This window comes from Natrix helvetica, assembly GCF_964273705.1.
Source record: "Natrix helvetica genome assembly, chromosome: 3".
Taxonomy (NCBI): Eukaryota; Metazoa; Chordata; class Lepidosauria; order Squamata; family Natricidae; genus Natrix; species Natrix helvetica.
This window is the reverse complement of record NC_138549.1, coordinates 133,667,383-133,686,884: the sequence shown is the minus strand read 5'-3', so window position 1 is coordinate 133,686,884 and position 19,502 is coordinate 133,667,383. Positions and strand designations below refer to the sequence as shown.

At 40.0% G+C, this 19,502-nt stretch overlaps 1 protein-coding gene across 5 annotated transcripts in view; it reads right to left on the bottom strand.

The window, feature by feature from the left end:
• Positions 1-19,502, bottom strand: part of TRAF3IP3 (TRAF3 interacting protein 3) — a 32,377-nt gene that overhangs the window by 9,273 nt on the left and 3,602 nt on the right. For 4 of the 5 annotated variants that reach the window (XR_014174835.1, XM_081946347.1, XM_081946350.1 and 1 more), the window contains exons 2-9: positions 14,452-14,838; positions 13,836-13,935; positions 11,343-11,400; positions 10,289-10,313; positions 9,561-9,590; positions 7,821-7,916; positions 1,253-1,324; positions 74-214 (exon numbers count right to left, since the gene is read on the bottom strand). Coding sequence is in view for 4 of the 5 variants with exons in the window: in XM_081946347.1 (XP_081802473.1) it covers positions 74-214; positions 1,253-1,324; positions 7,821-7,916; positions 9,561-9,590; positions 10,289-10,313; positions 11,343-11,400; positions 13,836-13,935; positions 14,452-14,796 (867 nt within the window). In the remaining variant the exon portion in view is untranslated. Of the gene's footprint in view, positions 1-73; positions 215-1,252; positions 1,325-7,820; positions 7,917-9,560; positions 9,591-10,288; positions 10,314-11,342; positions 11,401-13,835; positions 13,936-14,451; positions 14,839-16,814; positions 16,911-19,502 lie in introns of those variants that run through there. The other variant, XM_081946349.1, reaches the window with a different exon arrangement.

The window sequence follows — 19,502 nt, the reverse complement described above, 5'->3', positions numbered from 1 at the left end:
CAGGATATTTAGAGTTTCAGTAATATATATATATGAATTTTCCTATAGGCCTCAGGCTAAAATCCTTGCCTACCTGGGCATTTTGAAATTGCTTTTGTGCCTGCGTTTTCTCCTCAAGCAGTTTCTGAAGAGATTCTTTTACTTTCTGCTCATAATTCTGCTTTTGATCTTCCATCTCAAGGAGAATCCTTTTTAAGCCTCGCTTTGAATAATTCTAAGAAAAAAGAAAAAGAAAAAGAAAAAAAAAAAAAAGAGAGAGAGAGAGAGAGAGAGAGAGAGAGAGAGAGAGAGAGAGAGAGAGAGAGAGAGAGAGATCAAAATTCTTTGTCTTAAAATTTGTGTCTGACTACTGTTTATCTATTTTTTTTATCTGATAAACTTTATCTCACTGGGATATATCAGTCATGACTAACATTGACTAAGACAGGATTTAATGTGGATCTAACCTTTTGAAACCCAAGAGATCCATAACTTGTCAAACTAAACTTGCTGTACTAGATAATTTTTTTGCAAGCAATAATATTCTAAAGAATGATATTTCTTAGAAAATGGTTTCTTTAGAAAGAAACTGTAAAAGACACTAGCATGTTAAACATTCTTGATTTAAGATTCCAGGCACAGCAAACAGACCAAAACTTTGAAATGTTAAGCAGCCTACATTGCATCCATTAAAATGTGAATCAAATTATTGTCACTTTTTTTTTAAAAAAACTGTATTTTAAAAAGTTAAAATACTCTCCAGGCATCTGCCGAAAATTCTTAGTAGTATTATACTTTCTTAGCAGTGTTACACTTTTATTATATATAAGGGAAAGAAGAAACATGTTGATCTCATGTAAATGTTTCTGTACTGCAATTTTATATGCACTCTATGTTGACAAATCTTTTAGCAATAACCAATAAATCTGAATATATATGAGACACAATCATAAAAAATAGTGGCAGGATAGTTTAACAGCAAAGTGCAAAAAAATCATGATGTTCAAGAAACAAATTATTGTTCAAAGAACAACAAAAACATTGTTTAGGTTTTGACGAAGGGTTATAATGAGTGTATTCTTTCAAATATATCAAATATTTGTATAATGTTAATATTATTAATGAATTAATATCTGGAGAACAAAACATATCCCCAAACTACAGAAAGTGACATTCTCCATGTACATAGTTTTAGTTTTAAAAATTTAGTCTCATTTTTTACATTTTAAATTTAAAAATTTTAAACTTTTCTTTTTTGAGCCAAATATATTACCTGTGTACATATTTGCAGTTGATTCTCCAGCACGTTCAGTCTGCATTTAAGTTTGTCTTCATTAAACTGACCCTAATGGAATTAAAAAGTTAAAAATTGTGAATACTTTTGCAAATAAGAATTTTTTAACTCTCTAATACCATGTACCTTGCTTTATTCATATTATTTATACGTTTCATTTAACATTAAGCATCAGATCCTTCACAAAAAAAGCATATTGGAATCTATGGCTTTCAGGAACAGAACAGAAAATATAACCATTCATATAACTTATTCTTATAACTATCCTAATTACCAAAATGTCAATGCTAATTGTTTATTTTAAAATTCTAGATAGTTTGCAATTATAAGTGATCCATCAGTAGAGCTTTCCAAGAAAAGATTGGGCAACCATTTGTCTGGGATGGTGTAAGGACTCCTGCCTTGGGCAGAGTGTTGGACTAGAACAGCGGTTCTCAAATAGTGGGGCGCGCCCCCCCAGGGGGGCGCGAGGCTCCGTAAAGGGGGGCGCGAAGGCTCCCTTTCCATCTGGGTGCAACGGCGGCGAAGGCGTGGGCGAGGCATAATATATGCCGCCTGGAAGTGGCAGCACTTCGGACTGTGGATTTTCATTGGAGCCGCGGGCTGGAGCTGTGCAAGAAGCCTGCTCGGGCGGGGGTGGGAGGGAGGGAAGCATGGGACCGCCCGTCTTCGCCACCGCGTAGCTCGCCTCCCCGCCAGCATTCCGTCTGGAAGCTCCACCGCAACAGCCGCTGTTGGGGAAGGGACAAAGGGGCGGCGGTCGCCCGATCTTGCCACCGCCACCCCTTCGCCCCTGGTAACGGCAACTGTTGTGCTGCTGCTTCCAGCTGGGATGCTGGAGGAGCTGCTGGCAGGGAGGGAGGGAAGAAGGGCAGAAGGGAGGTGGAAGGAAGGAAAGAAAATAATAATAATAATAATAATAATAATAAATTTAGATTTATTAGCCGCTCCCTTTCCAAGTAGGACTCGGGGCGGCGTACAATGGAGCATATAACATGAAACATATATAACAACACCAAACGTACATACACACACAACACACATACATACACGGAGGAGGAAGCAAATTACATCAATAGACAGTTAAAAATCTGCTTTAAAATACCCCAATTGTAAAAACCCAATAAAATTAATATTTAAGAACAATTTAAAAAAAAAAAAAACAGTTTGGAGGAATGGGAAAATTACGATTGCGATTGAGCCAGGCCGGATAATTGAAAGAGGTGGGTCTTCAGCTGTACACGGAAGGAGCAGAGATCGGAAATCATCCTGATGTCACGGGGGAGGTCATTCCATAGGGCTGGGCCCATCACAGAGAAGGCTCTGCTCCTGGGTGTCGCCCCCCGGCACTGTTTGGCGGACGGCACCCGGAGAAGTCCCTCTCTGTGTGAGCGAATTGGTCGTAGGGATGTGTGGGGCAGGATGCGATCCTGCATATAACTAGGCCCTGTGCCATGGAGCGCTTTAAAGATCATAATCAAAACCTTGAAACGCACTCGGTAGACCACAGGCAGCCAGTGCAGCTCGCGCAGGAGAGGTGTTACAGGGGAGTATCTAGTCCTCCCCATAATCACCCGCGCGGCCGCGTTCTGGACCAATTGTAGTCTCCGAGTGCATCTCAAGGGAAGCCCCATGTAGAGAGCATTGCAGTAATCCAGGCGAGACGTCACTAGCGCATGGGTGACTGTGCGTAGGGCATCCCGGTCCAATAAGGGGCGCAATTGGCGCATCAGGCGAACCTGATGGAACGCCCCCCTTGTCACGGCTGTTACATGGTTATCCATGGACAGCCGGGTATCCAGGAGGACGCCCAAATTGCGCACCTGTTCCATGGGGGCTAGTTGGACGCCCCCGATGGCCAGAGATGGAAGCACCTGGTTGAACCGGGAGGCCGGAAGCCACAGCCACTCCGTCTTGGAAGGGTTGAGTTTTAGTCGGTTGCCATCCATCCAGACCCGTACGGCCTCCAGACACCGGGACATCATTTCGACGGCCTCATTGGGGTGGTTCGGAGTGGAAATGTATAGCTGAGTATCATCAGCATACAGATGATATCCCACTCCAAAACCACGGATGATCTCGCCCAGCGGTTTCATATATGTGTTGAACAGGAGAGGCGAGAGCACCGATCCCTGTGGCACTCCACATGTGAGTGGCCTCCGGGTCGAACTCTGCTCCCCTGTCAACACACGTTGCGTCCGACCAGAGAGGTAGGAGCCAAACCACCGTAAAACGGTGCCTCTGACTCCTAGCCCCTCTAGCCGGTGCAACAGGATACCATGGTCGATGGTATCGAACGCCGCCGAGAGATCTAATAGGACCAGGATAGAGGAACAACCCCTATCTCTGGCCCTCCAGAGATCATCAACCAATGCGACCAAGGCCGTCTCCGTGCTGTGCCCGGGTCGGAAGCCGGACTGGCGCGGGTCTAGATAATCATTTTCCTCCAGGTGACGTGGGAACTGCTGTGCTACCACACTCTCTACAACCTTCGCTAAAAAAGGAAGGTTGGAGACTGGACGATAATTGACTAGGTCCGTTGGGTCCAGGGAAGGCTTCTTGAGCAGGGGCCTCACCACCGCCTCTTTCAAGGCGGCCGGTAGAGACCCCTCACCCAGCGAGGCGTTCACCAGGCCCAGGAGCCAGTCACGCGTGACCTCCCAGGATGCCAGTACAAGCCAGGAGGGACACGGGTCCAATAAACATGTGGTGGGTCGCAGACGTCCACGCAACCTGTCCAAATCCTCGATGGCAACCGAGTCAAACTCCTCCCAAAGCGGTCCCTCAAGACTCGCAACGGGCGTCTCTACTGAACCACTGAAAGGGGTCCATCCCATCCGGATTTGAGCGACTTTGTCCTGTAGATAATTCCCAAACTCCTCTGCTCTACCCTGTAAAGGGGCTTCCCGTGGTCTCTCAAACAAGAGGGAACGGGTCACCCGAAACAGGGCGGCAGGGCGGTTATCTGCAGACGCAATAAGAGCAGCGCAATGTTGACGTTTGGCCGCTCTTAGTGCCACAAGGTACGTCTTCAAATATGCTCGTGCCTGTGCTCGGTCAAATTCGGAACGGGAGGATCTCCAACGACTCTCTAGGCGTCTCTTGTGGCGTTTCATCACCCTTAGCTCCTCGGTAAACCAAGGTGCCAGGGTGGTTCTTCGCCGCAGGAGAGGCCGCAAAGGCGCCACCCGGTCTAGGGCCCCGGCAGCCGCACTATTCCATGCGACTACCAGGTCCTCTACTCGGGGGCGGGTCAGGTCCACAGGAGGTGGCCCAAGTTCCGTCTGGAACCTATCCGGTTCCATCAGGCGCTTGGGGCGGAACCATCTAATACCTTCCAGTTCCGCCTCCTCGCGGCGGGGGGTAGCACCAGGGAAGTCCAGCCGGAGAAGTGAGTGATCCGACCATGACAGGGGAATAGTGTCTAGATCCCCTATTCCCAGATCACTCGTCCACTGGCCAGAGACAAAAACAAGGTCCAGGGTGTGGCCTCCCTCGTGAGTAGGGCCCTGAATTAACTGGGTCAGGTCCATGGCTGTCATGGAAGCCATGAACTCCCGAACCCCCTCAGACGCTTCTCCCATCGACGGCAGATTAAAATCCCCCATCACTAAAAGTTTGGGGGTCTCAACCGCCACCGATGAGATCAGCTCAAGGAGTTCGGGCAGGGCCGCTGAAGTATAGCGAGGAGCCAGGTATACTATCAGCAGGCCCAACTGCCTCCCTGGGCCCCATCTCACGACGAGGGACTCACACCCGGATGTCTGCGGCACAGTGAACTCTCTCGGCTCTAAGTCTTCCCGGATAATCACTGCTACCCCACCGCCCCTTCCCTGGGCCCGAGGCTGGTGAAATGCTCGATAACCTGGAGGGCACATTTCCACAAGGGGTAGACCTCCCTCGTGGCCCAACCAGGTCTCGGTTATTCCGGCGAGGTCCGGGTCCCCCTCCAAAATTAGATCGTGGATGAGGGGGGCCTTATTAACAACGGACCTCGCATTGCATAACAGCAGTCTCAGGCCTTGGGTCTGTAGATCCTGACCACCTAGTATGCAGGGATTGGTACAAACGACCGGGAATGACCAAAAACCCCGGTCTCCCAACCGACTACGTGCTCTTAAACTGTCCTCGCACCTGCCCCTCCCTACGACCGTTGGTATTAAGGTGCCCTGCATAGGAATGCATAGGAATGCAGCATAGGAATGCAGACACGCCGGAGGGAAAGAGGAAAGAAGGCAAGGAGGCAGGAAGGAGGCAGAAGGAAGGAGGGAAGAATGGAACTGGAAGGGAGGCAGGGAAGGAGGGAGGGAGAAAGGAAGGATAGGAGGATAAGGAAAGAGGAAAGAAGGCAGGCAGGCAGAAGGGAGGGAGGTGCAAGGAAGGAAGGAAGCATAGATAAGCAGGAGGGAAAGAAGGCAGGCAGGCAGGAGGAAAGAGGAAGGAGGGAACTGGAAGGGAGGCAGGGAAGGAGGGAGGGAGAAAGGAAGGATAGGAGGATAGGGAAAGAGGAAAGAAGGCAGGCAGGCAGAAGGGAGGGAGGTGCAAGGAAGGAAGGAAGCATAGATAAGCAGGAGGGAAAGAAGGCAGGCAGGCAGGAGGAAAGAGGAAGGAGGGAGCTGGAAGGGAGGCAGGGAAGGAGGGAGGGAGAAAGGAAGGATAGGAGGATAGGGAAAGAGGAAAGAAGGCAGGCAGGCAGAAGGGAGGGAGGTGCAAGGAAGGAAGGAAGCATAGATAAGCAGGAGGGAAAGAAGGCAGGCAGGCAGGAGGAAAGAGGAAGGAGGGAACTGGAAGGGAGGCAGGGAAGGAGGAAGGGAGGGTGGAAGGAAGGATAGACAAGTAAGAGGGAAAGAGGAAAGAAAACATGTGACTACGGTGGGAGACGAGGAAAGACCGGTGTGCTATGTTATGCAGAGGTGTACTTATAACAATTTTATAGACAAATGATACTATTTACAGTCGCGCGGGGGGGGGGAAATGTTTTCTTCTTCCTAGGGGGGGCATGACAGAAAATAATTGAGAAGCACTGGACTAGAAGATCTCTAAGGTCCCTTCCAGTCCTATGATTCTATGACTTAATTCTCATCCTTAAACTCCAAAGTCATTGCACTGAAATCAGCCAAAGTTAATGTAATGAGCTCAGGTTGTTTTTGTTTTCTTAATTCATAAGCTTCAACTGGAGGTTGATTTGGAAGGTTTGGCAAGGCCTTTGCTTCCAAATAACTTGTTCTATTTATTGAAATGCAACACTGGTTCTACTATGCTTTGTTTTTAAAAAGATATTATCATTTAAAAGCAAAACCTTGCAAAGCAAAACAGGAGATCGTCAATGGATAAGGACAAAACTTTGTAGATTTCTGCTACTTTTGTTGGGAACTGTAAGCTTTAAAGCACTTTAAAGAGGCCTTTATATTTCAGCTAAAATTTGCATCTCTTACTCCATTTATCATTGGCAAATCTGAAAATTTCAGCTCTGTATTCATTTGGAAATCCCAGAAGTGGTCTGTTGCTTTTATGAATAGCAAATGGAAACATGGGCTACTCTGGAAACTTATACAGAAAACAAATGAAACAGTACACACCCACCTGTTGCTAAGCTGAGGTTCAGAGGTTTAATTACCACTTCCTGTCAGTAAAAATGTTAAACTATTCCCATTCTGCTATTCTGGATGTTAACAGCAGTGTTTCAGAGAGGAAGTACAAACCACAATGGTATCAAGCAGTAAATGTCGACACTTCTTTTCTAAGAGATCTTGCAGTGAGCTTAGATTGAAAATTTGACTGAACTGCAATTTTTCTGGACCAAGCAATTTGGGGTACTTCTTTGGCATCAGTTCTACTTAGCTGAAGCACAATTCCATGGAAAGCAGATATGTGTTCTCCCCCACCCTCCCCAACAGGGTCAAATATAATATATTATCAAATGTAAATCTGAGTTTGATTGTATAATTTTATTTATCTAAAGCTTTGTCCTTCCAGATGTGCCACTCAAAGATGTAACCTTCATTCACTATTAATAGATGCCTGGAAAGGACATCTTGACAGCAAACACACTTGTCATTACAGAATAATATTGTGGGGAGAAAAACTGTCTCTGCTTGAAATTCTGTTGGATGAATAAGCTAACTATCAATAATACAGGATCTATCTTAGTTTTCTGGTTCATCATTATTTTGAATGATATGTAGACAATATATAGAGCAGTGGTGGGATTCATTTTTTTTTACTACTGGTTCTGTGGGCGTGGCTTGGTGAGTGTGGCATGGCTTGGTGGGCGTGGCAAGGGAAGGATACTATAAAATCTCCATTCCTTCCCCACTTCAGGGGAAGGTTACTGCAAAAAAACCATTTCCTCCAGATCAGCTGGGACTTTGGAAGCCGAGAATAGATGGGACGGGGCCAGACAGAGGTGGTATTTACTACTTCTCTGAACTATTCAAAATTTCCACTACCGGTTCTCCAGAACTAGTCAGAATCTGCTGAATACCACCTCTGATATAGAGTAACACATAAGTATGATAGTAATGATCTTAGTATGACCATTTGATACCTTCCAAGATTTTTCTGCTGCTTCTAACAACATGGCTAGAAGCTCTTGTAAAACCACCATTTTCTGCTTCAATACTAGTTCTCGATGTAGTGCCTCCTAAAAAGAAGAAATCAAAGTCACAACATGTTCAAATGATATCCCAAGCATGCTCTGAATTTGTTGTCCTAGTTCTACGATTAGTGAGGATTCTCTTTCTCAAACTTATTTTTCAAAGGAAGCATGGAGAAATTTGACTATAGCAACTGGACTTTTTCAAAGAGAATACAGGCCCTTTCATCTACTCAGTTTGTCTGATCTGACTATAAAGTCCAACTTACCTAAGTCTCATACCAATTTGCATTTGTCAGTCATATCTCATATCCTTTTAAAACTTAAATTATACTTTTAAAACTCTAAAATCATAAGTCTTGTATCCTTTTTCAGTCTTTCAGTTTCTGCACACTAGTACTGGAAATTAATGCCAATTAATATGTTCTACAGTTTCCATTCTTGTTAGTGCAGATTGACATTCCTGTATGAGGATTTAATCAATACATCTAACTGGTAACTTCTTCTGATCATAAGTCATTGTCCATATTTATTTATGTCACATTAAACATGTACTCTGGGCAGATTTCTCTGAATAAAAGCAAGATTAAAATATCATAGGAAAAACAGTAAATAAATACAGGAACTGAGATTAAAAGTGACAGTCAACATAACCAAGATATGGGCGTAGCCACACAACCTGGTAAGAAAATCCAGTTTTGTTATGGAAAATCATTATGGGGGCATTTCTAATCTTTGGGAGATAATGTTCCAGAGGGCAGATGCCAAAGAGAAAAGGCTCTCTTTGGGACATCTACCAAATGGCACTCTTTAACAAGTGGAACCTGGAGCACTTCTACTGCTGGATCTCACAGGATGGGTAGATACAACTGAGAGACAGACCCACAACAGTGCGTTCAAGGAAACAGTTTTGTATAGGTACAAAATTGTACTGTAAATATTACTCTAAAAAATTAGTTTATGTCCCTTTTTCTTAGGTAATTACTTAGCTATAGAACTGGCTTGTCTGTTATGTAGTGAAAAAAAAGTATTTATTTTTAAATGAATGTAAACAATATATAAAACTTGATACCTGATTATTAGTGTTCTTTAAAAAATTGTCTGGAAGATTTTAAATTGTTTCCTAGAAAGTAAGGCTTTGAGTATAAAAAAAATCTAAAAAGTATATCTTATGAAGCAGTGGTGGGTTTCAAATTTTTTTAGAACCTCTTCTGTAGGTGTGGCCTGCTTTGTGGGAGTGGCTTGCTGGCCATGTGACTGGGTGGGAGTGGCTTGTCAATCATGTGACTGGGTGGGCGTGGCCAACTTGTAAAATGTGGTGAAACTCACTTAACAACTTTCTTGCTTAGCAACTAAAATGTTGGCTCAGAAACTCTAGCATTTGAAGCACACAAGTCTTAAAGCTGTCAAGTTACAAGATCCTTGCACCCCTAACCCTTTAGAAAAAAAAACCCAGGGGTATTCAAACTTGACAGCTTTAAGGCTTGTGGACTTCAACTCCCAGAATTCCTCCTCTCGCTCTTCATCTTGATGATGTGTGGAGGGGTGAGGGGAGGAAGCTGGAACCGGTTCTAAACGGCACTGTAGATTTGTGGAACCTCTTTTATAGAAGAGGTTAGAACTGGCAGAAACTCATCCCTGTTATGAAGGGATCTTTCCTCAAATGATCTGAAGTTAATATTGATTACTCACGTTGAGGTAGTTGGAAAGTTGAGTAATTTCCTGAAATACAAATAAATGTATTTATAATCCAATTGACTTGGCAAAGAAATATAACCTGCACTATTTGTCAGCCTTTGAATCACAAAATTCACAAAACTTCTAGTATACTTGAAGAAGGGCAGTTTTTACTACTGTTAATAATAATTAATTATTTAGTTACTGTCAAAATATATTTAGTCAGAAAAGAAATGGATACACGGTTACATATAGAGTTGTACAGAAATAACAGTGTTCTGTCCCCCCCCCCCCTTTCTGATACTCAGCAACTTTATGATCAAAATCCGATTATTTAAAATCTGGTGAAACTTTACTAATTCAGACATGATTTTCTTATCTAAAACATCACAACTATAACAACTTGCCTGATTAAGGCTATTATGTACAGGAAGGCTAGGCTTGCATACACAAACGAGAAAAATGCCAAATACTAAATACCATTTGCTCCACATTTGCATTTCTTTATTTCTTAAAGAAAGAGGAATCTCATTACTCCCTGTTTTCCTTAAAAAAATTCCCTCTGGATTTTACTCCACTAGTTATTGTCAACTATAGAGGTGTGCTCATCTCCATTTCAAGGCTGTTGAGCCGCCCATCTGAAAACATTTCCATGGTCATGTGGCCAGCATGACAACAGGAGCGCTGTTACCTTCCCATTGAAGTGTTACTTATTTATTTACTCATGTTCACATTTTCCATACCTTATCTAAAACTGCTGTTCCACAACTAAAAACAAAAGAGAAAAGAATTATCAAGGAGACAGTTGCAGTGTGATACAAGAGGAAGAAGGTAAAACATTATCCATATAGAATTGCCCATATGAAAATGTAAGACCTGAACAAAAACTCCTGAAAAAGTCACTGAATCAATTTTTTTAAAAAAAATTCTAGAATAATCAAGCAGTGCTAGGTAGTCTAATGGAGTTTTCCACTTGACACCATGAGTCTTTTTCTGCCAGCTGAACTGTCACTATGATGTGGTACCCAAGAACCTTCATACTATCTATTCATTCATTACTGTACATATGAAGATTTGCAAATGATCTTTGCATTTATGCAAGCAATCATTTGCACTATGAAATGGTATATCTGTACTCGTGGTTACCACTCGGCTTTTAATGAAGAGGAACTTGTATATATATATATTTCCTGACACTGCATGGCCAAGATAACTGAGGCAGCTTATAAACAGAGTGGTGAAAAATTCCAATAATAACTTCACTGGTGATGCATAACTGACCATTGATAGCATGGGGGGGGGGGGGGGAACAATTGAAGGCTGCAACAAGGGCCTGGAAGATTTCTGGTAATCATAGGTCAGGCTCTGAATTGTTGAAGACAGAGTGACATGATAACATTTTTATATGCTCAAAAATGCTTTCCCAGAGGTAGATCTGCTGCCTGTGCATAGAAGACCCTGTGTCAGTGGGACTTTTTATAATCACTGTTATATGTTATATAACTTCAAGAGGATTTTATATGTGGTTTATGAAGTTATGGAACACTATTCCTTAATGTTCTGCAAACAAGAATATTCTGGATTTTTGATAATTTTGGGTGACTAACCAAGGAATCTTGAATCTAAAAAAAATAAAATCTAAAACTAAGACTCAAACTTTAATTATTTTATGGATTGAAAACATCTGATTATCTTTACAAAAACAATACCCCATATTCAGTGTAAAATGCCTAGTATCCAATTTTAAAGATACTAGTTCAAAAGGAGGAAAAAAGCTTGAATAATCTTTCTACTTACTCTGTTTGCTGAAAGGAGTTTTTCTTTTCATAGCTTAGTTCTTTTGTGGTTTGTGTACCTATATAAATAAATATAAAACGGAAAATATAAATTTCATTTCAATACTTTTAACAATTGACAGTGAAACACTACTGTTTTTATCTGTAAAGAGATGCATTCATAAGGCAACACATGTTTCTAAAATTATGTAAAATTACATAGTTACATTTAATTTTTTTGCATTTCAGACTCTCTCTCTCTCTCTCTCTCTCTCTCTCTATCTATCTATCTATCTATCTATCTATCTATATATATATGTTTTCGTAGATTTTCACGGGTGTAGGTATGCTGGTTTTGTTGTATTCGGGCCTTTTCCAGTGTAAGGTTGAGATTGTCTTTGCAACGTTTCGGCAGGATCTCACCTGCCATCTTCAAGTGTGGGCTTAAAATGGGAACGAAGTTGCCGTCTTTCTGTAAGTCTTGGTGGGAGGGGATGGGGTGCTGGCTTTGTTTCAGTAAGTGGAATGATTGGTTGTGTGGTTGTATCATGATTGGTAGATTGGTGCTGATTGGTGCAGGCTGTGTGTGCATTGTTGTTTTGTATTGTAACGGCTTGGGTGGTGGGTGGTGTTCGTTTGTTGGCTAGGGCTGGTTTCCAGATGTTTGGTAGGTGGGAGGTATCATCATGTTTGTTCATGCTGTGGGGGTGTTTCTCTATTTCAATGGCTTCCATGATTATTCTCTTGTGGAGGTGTTCTGTTTTGGAGATTAACCTGGCTCCTTCAAAGTTGATTTCATGTCCTGTAGCTTTAAGGTGCTGGAAAAGGGAAGAAGTTTTTTCTTTTTTTCTTACTGCATTCTTGTGTTCTGTGATGCGTGCATTTATCCTCCTGTTTGTTTGTCCTATGTATATTGCTGGGCAGATTTTGCATGGTATTTTGTAGACTCCTTGGTTTTCAAGCTGGATTTTATCTTTGGGGTTTCTTAAGATGTTGGCTATTTTTTGATCAGTGGTGAAGGCTGTCCTGATATTGTGCTTGTGGAGAATTTTGCTGATTTTATCTGTGGTGCCTTTGATGTAAGGGAGGAGGGCAATGCCATTGTCCTGTTCTGTGTCTTGGTTTTTTGGGGGAGTCTCCTTTTGGATTAGGTTGGTGATTGTTTTTCTTTGGAATCCATTGGAGATTAATACATTCGTGAGTTTGTGTAATTCAGTTTTCAGGTGGTCTTTGTCCGCTAGGCGTTTGGTTCTGGAGATGAGGGTCTTGGCTACAGAGTTGATCTGTGCAGGGTGGTGATGGGATTGTGCATTTAAGTAGCGGTTGGTGTGTGTTTTTTTCTGGTAGATGGTGTGTCCTAGAGAGCCATTGAGTTTTTTGTAGATTAGGACATCCAGAAAGGGAAGTTGGTTGTTTGCTTCTATTTCCATGGTGAATTGTATTTTGGGGTGTAGGCTGTTGAGATGTGCGAGGAAGTTGTCCAGTTTTTCTTTTCCGTGTGGCCAAATCACGAAAGTGTCATCAACATATCTAAGCCAGAGTTTGGGTTTGTGTTCAGATTTGTCTAAGGTATTGGTTTCAAAATGTTCCATGAATAAGTTTGCAATGACAGGTGAGAGGGGTGATCCCATGGATGCTCCTTCTATCTCTTTGTATCTTTGTCCATTATGGATGAAGTAAGTGTTGGTTAGGCAGTGGTTGGTCAGGTCCAGGATGTGTTCAGGGGGGTTGTGTTTTTTCTGGATGGCTGTCAAGGCTTCTTTTATGGGCACTTGGGTGAAGAGGGATATGACATCAAAACTCACAAGTAGGTCGCTGGGTTGTAAGTTTTGTTTCTTTATTGTTTCTATGAAGTGGAAGTTTCCCGCCTACCAAACATCTGGAAACCAGCCCTAGCCAACAAATGAACACCACCCACCACCCAAGCCGTTACAATACAAAACAACAATGCACACACAGCCTGCACCAATCAGCACCAATCTACCAATCATGATACAACCACACAACCAATCATTCCACTTACTGAAACAAAGCCAGCACCCCATTCCCTCCCACCAAGACTTACAGAAAGACGGCAACTCCGTTCCCATTTTAAGCCCACGCTTGAAGATGGCAGGTGAGATCCTGCCAAAACGTTGCAGAGACAATCTCAATCTTACATGGGAAAAGACCCGAATACAACAAAACACATACAATGTGTGTGTGTGTGTGTGTACATACATACAAACATACATACATACATACACACACACAGTATACACATACATACATATGTACATGCATATCTATCTATCTATCTATCTATCTATCTATCTATCTATCTATCTATCATCTATCTATCTATCATCTATCTATCTATCTATCTATCTATCTATCTATCTATCTATCTATCTATCTGAAAAACAACAAAATAATTAAAATTAGTCATGGATAGCAAAAAAAAGAGTCAAGTTTATACTATTTATGCATTCTTCTGCTGGAAACGTCAAGGTTGATTTTATAGATTGTCACTTACCTTTACAGTTTTTGGGAACATTCACAACGACTGTGGCTTCAGATGATTTGCTAAGAAGGAAAATATTACTGAAGTTATGCTGTATGGATTTGGTATGAGGCTGAAAGATAAAAACAACAATATTTCATATTTCCTTTTTCCAGAGAAAATAAGACAGTACACCAATATCCAACACTTCCCAAAATTGTTGGGATTACTACCGTATCTTTTTGGAACAGATACTCTAAATTGTTCTGATACATTTTTTTCTTACTTTTAGTAAGTAGCATTGTTTAGTTACTTGGTTGCTAAATAGTAAATTCTTAGCAATCAGTAAAGAAAGAAGAAAAACGTTTTTTGAAGTTTTTCCTCTACCTGACATTAATATTTTAGAAACATTATTCAACCAGTTCATAAACAATAAAACAAAATTTCTAAAAATCTTGTGAGATTTTGGCAACTTCAAGCAAGATTTGGTTAATTGCAAGCAATATATGACAACAAACACATACACACACACATTAAAACTTTATGGTGTTCATGACTGATCTAACCCAGTTCAACAGAAGATGTGGAAATCTAAATTCAACAGATAGATTTCCCAACTAATCATTTTGGGATAATCATTAAATATTACCTGGATATTTGACAAATAGTTCAAATAGGTCTGAGGTGGTATTCCCCCTAGATTGCCAGAACAGTTTACAGGAAATAAAGACCTCTTGCCAGGAGGCAACATCATTTTTCTCCCTCCAAGCTCTTCAGTTGTTAAATTCCTTCTTCGGAAGAATTCTTTTTGTCGAGGGCTTTGAGCTGGTTCCTTGGCTTCTTTGCTTTGCCATTTGCCTGTGAGACGACATGTGGTCCTGTTGTTTCTTCTGAGCAGACGTTCGTGCTTTTCACACCGGCGCTCATATTTTTCTTCATAGCTCTCATGCTGGGGGCCTTGCTGGCCAGGAGATTTGGAAAATCCAGTGATCATCCTAGCAACAACACTTTCCTAATATAGTGGAGACTCAGCTCCCTAGAAAAATCAAGAGAAAACAGTCAGGACCATGGAGTTTTTTATACAAAACTATGCAATTTTTTTTCTATATTTCTTTGAGATATGTGCTGCTATTGTGAGATATCAAAGCCCAGTGTAAAGTACTGCTGTTAAAGTCCTTTGAAAACATTTCCCTCTCTAAAAAACTGCCCACATATTAAAATGTTCAGGGAAAAATTTTTTCAGGCTTCCTTTTCCAGGGTAAACTTGTTGAGGACAATCCAGGCATATGGCCTTTTCTCTTATGAAGCTCCATCTCTAGAATGTTCATGTAATTTGGATTAGCATCCATTCTGCTACTATGTTGGTATAAGATTAAAATTTATTTGCCTAAGTGTGTTTCAAAACACAGATTTGTTTTAAAGCATACTCTATACTCTGCTTTTTGTAATATGGATCTGTTTATATTATTATACCACATTTATATCACTGTTTGATTCCTGCATTTTTGCTTATTTATTTACTACTCTGATATTTTAGAATATAAGGTGGCTTGAAAACTTATAATAAATAGATAATATAATATAGCCAACTTCAAAGGTACTGCTATAACATTATGTTATGAACTGCTAGAAGACAAAGTATTCCAAACAGCAGTTGTACGGAAGCTTTACTCTATCAATTAGCAGGGCCAGTTTAAAAAGACAAATGTTACCATTCTCCTATTCAGATTTTTATTACAGTGGATATTGGATATTCCGATCACCATCAACTTAACTCTCTAATTTCTTTTCTTTTCTTTTTTGGCAGATGTTTAGCCATGCTTGTTAAATTATTTCTGCATTTAAATTTTACGTCTAAAAACAGAGCATAATAATCAACTTCTGAATAATCTTTTTTTAAAAAATCCTTTTCACTTTTTACCTACCCTTTAGCACTACAGTCAACAGACATTGCATACTTATGGCTGAGATCAGAAAATGAACAAACAAGTGATTTTTGCTATCTCTTCAAAAATTTAGTGTGTAGTAATTTCTGATGACAAAATTTTCAGAAACAAATTGTTAAGTAATTAAGCTCCCCGTTAGAAGAGCGAGTATGAAGAGAAGCTTAATGAGAGTGATATGGAATAACACACACAAACCAGCATACAGAGACACTGAATAGTATAAAAATATAGTAGTTTACTATGTAGAAATATAGAGGTATTCAGAGTCTAGTACAGTCCAAGTCATACACGGTTCAGTAATTCAGTTATCAATATTCTCAGTACACACAAAGTATAGCTAAACAGTAGCAAACCACAATACCTCAGTATACACCAACCAGCTTCTAACAAAACAGAGAGAGATCTAACAACCATTCTGGCTCCCTCTTATGGCTGCTTATGGCTGCTTGAGGTTACAAGCCAATTACATTTCTCTAATATTTAAAGTAACAGTAACATTTGTAACAGTCATAGCTTATATACATTGTCAAGCCAAGCCTAGGGTTACATCCCTAACACAAATGCTACAATGAAAAGATAAAACACAGTTTTCAACTGACCATTACTTCACACTATAGATTTATTTTTTTGTATCCCCCACTTTTTAAAATCTACTTGATTAAACATGGTAGAATCATTCCAAAGTGTTCTACATTTATATACAGTATACCAGTGGTGGGATTCAAATAATTTCACAAATAGTTCTCTGCCCTAATGATTTCTTCCAACAACCAGTTCACTAAACTGCACAGAAAGTTAACAACCGGATCTCCCAAAGTGATGCAAACTGGCTGAATCTCACCACTGCAGTATGCTTATGCTTTGAAGAAAGCATAGCATACATATCTGAACTCTAAAAGCTGTTGCTAAAGTTATAAAATCTGAACTCTAAAAACTGCCACTAATCTGAAAGCGCATTTATTTTTTTACTTACTATTTTACTCTATGTTTACAGTACAGTTGAGTGTCATAGATAGATTGCAACACAATTAATTCAAAAGAAAAAGTGCCTTTGTTGTGGCATTACCTCACTGGTCTGTGTGTTCAAATGAAAAGTAGTTTTTTTTTTAAGTTCCTCTTTTTTCATTAAAATTCAACACCATTTGAAAAACATCCTCTCTGCCGTACTATTTCTATTCACCTCCAACTATTCACCTATAAGATATTCCTGGCCTTGGACTAAGCAGGCAGTCTTTGTGGAAATTCTAAGAATGGCGATTGGAAAAACAGAATGTGAACAGCCTGTACATTCACAAAATTTTAATGGGCCTTTTTTGTATTTTAATGAATAACAGCATTTAACGTAGAATAAGCATTTAGAGTAAGCATAAGTAAATATATTTATTTACCATATTTGCCATAACCTTATTTATGATATAGGGTTTTCTGCTTGAAAAGAGGGTTGGACTACAACAGCTAGAAGGATTTAAATTATTTAAAAGAAATAGACCAAATAAAAGAGGAGGTGGAGTTGCACTATATATAAGAAATAACTTACATATCTACAGAAATAGAGCACAACAATGATGAGAACTATCTTGAATGCATTTGGGTCAATATTAAAGGTTGGGGAGGAAATGACATTGCCATAGGTCTATACTACAGGCCACCCAACCAAGCAGAGGAAGTAGATGAACTTTTTGCTAGTCAGCTAACTAAGGTATGTAGGAAGCACACCACAATAGTAATGGGTGATTTTAACAACCCTGACATCAACTGGGAAACAAACTCTGCACCAAGTGGAAGATCCAACAGGTTCCTAACGAACCTAGCAGACAACTTTGTTTCCCAAAAACAAGGAAGATACACATGAATAGTAATTGAAATATCAACAATTTAAACATCTAATTAATTTATTTTAAAAAATCAAGATTGTATTGATTCTTAGCACCTATATAGATGGATTTTCTCCATGACAAACTGTCCCTAGCATGGTCTTATGGATCTTCTAATGGTGCTCTCATCAGCACTGCAATTGATTTCATCACCTTGCTTCTAGTCACATTCTCTTTCCTTTCCTTTCCTTTCACCTTTTCAAGACTTACAGCCTTCTCTAGGAAGCTATGTCTTTTCATAGTATGTCCAAAGAGCATGTCATTAAGATGCTTACATTTAAACATCATTTTTAAAAAATGCATCTTTGGAAATACTTATTTTTTTCAATCTTGCTTCATCATTTGAATTATTGCTCACATTGATGAAAGATAGATATAGATAGATAGATAGATAGATAGATAGATAGATAGATAGATAGATATGTTGTTTTGGATTTTAAACAATATTGTTTAAAAAATGGATTTGAAATGGTATTGAAAGCTACTTTTTGGAAAATATTTTGAAAAAGAAGGCCATTAATGCTATAAATAAACATACTGTATACAGGGCAGAACTGGTATGACACAGAAAGGCAGCAGTGAAATTAAGAGTAAATATGTGCCATTTTTTCTGCACACCGAAATTTATGCAACAAAGGAACAGAGGGATCTCATCTGGTACAAGCTATACACATGTTTAGCTACAGCTCTCATCATCTGCATAATAGAGACAGCTAAAGGAACAATGGCACAAAGGAAGAAAATGGAAGAGAAGAAGATGAAACATAACAACAAATGTACTTATGTGACATATCACAATGAAAAAGAAGGAATAGTCAGAAAAGGGAGTAAAGAACAATCAGTATTTGATTCAGAGCCATCTACAGAATTCAAAAATTAGATCCAGTGGGTTCTATATGATACAGACAAGTTTTGCCTTCCAGAAAACATTTTTTTTAAAAAAAATGAAGCTTCACATCTACGTAGATTTGACAGTGTGCAAGATAATTTCTTTGTCTTGAAGAGGCTTTGCCTATTGGGAATTAAGCAAATCACTACAAAATGCATGTGGAGGACAATGATTGATGATTGAAACATTCATATTATCTAATCATAATTCAATGCAGATGCAAAAATACATAATATATACTTGAAAGCAAAGGATTAAATTTTCCATGTGAGCACTAAACATATTTTCTCCCCCACAATGCTTTTAAAAATTGAACAGCATTTTAAAAGCAGCTGGTGATTTACAGAAGAAAATCCTCTCTTCACTGAAAAGTAAAATATTCCATGGAACCGGTGAAATAACTGTTGCATGAACTTCATTTGCTGTTTGGCTTTTAAATTAAGGTGCCCCCCCCCCCCAAAGCACCATGCAGTCAGAAGTTTAATGGGCCTGATTTGGCTTACCCTCTCTTTTACTTTCGATCGATTCGGACTCACTAACCCCCAAACCGTCTATTTGTTAAAAAGAAATAAGACACAGGATGCAGAACTATTGTAAATAATATGAATAACATTGCATGCAGTTTGACTTTCATATTGAATAGATTACATTAAACATTACAGAAGACCACAGGCATTTTAAATATAGGTTTTAGCAGGTTTCATTCTGTTAATTTCAGATTTCACTTTATGGCAAACCTTCCCTCCTCTCCCTCTCCTTCCTTCTCCTTTTGGATTCATTCATTTGCACAACACTGTAGTGTAGGTGTTTGGTATTATAAAATCTGAATTCAGAAAAACATAATCTGATTTGCTCCATTTTTAGTATATGCCCATTAGTATTTTTGCATACTACCGCAAAAATATGCACAACTTTGTACCTTGAAAAGGCTTAAAAAGCAGGAGGGTGGTGATGGAAGACAATGCATGGTTATTTCAAGCACAGCCTATGT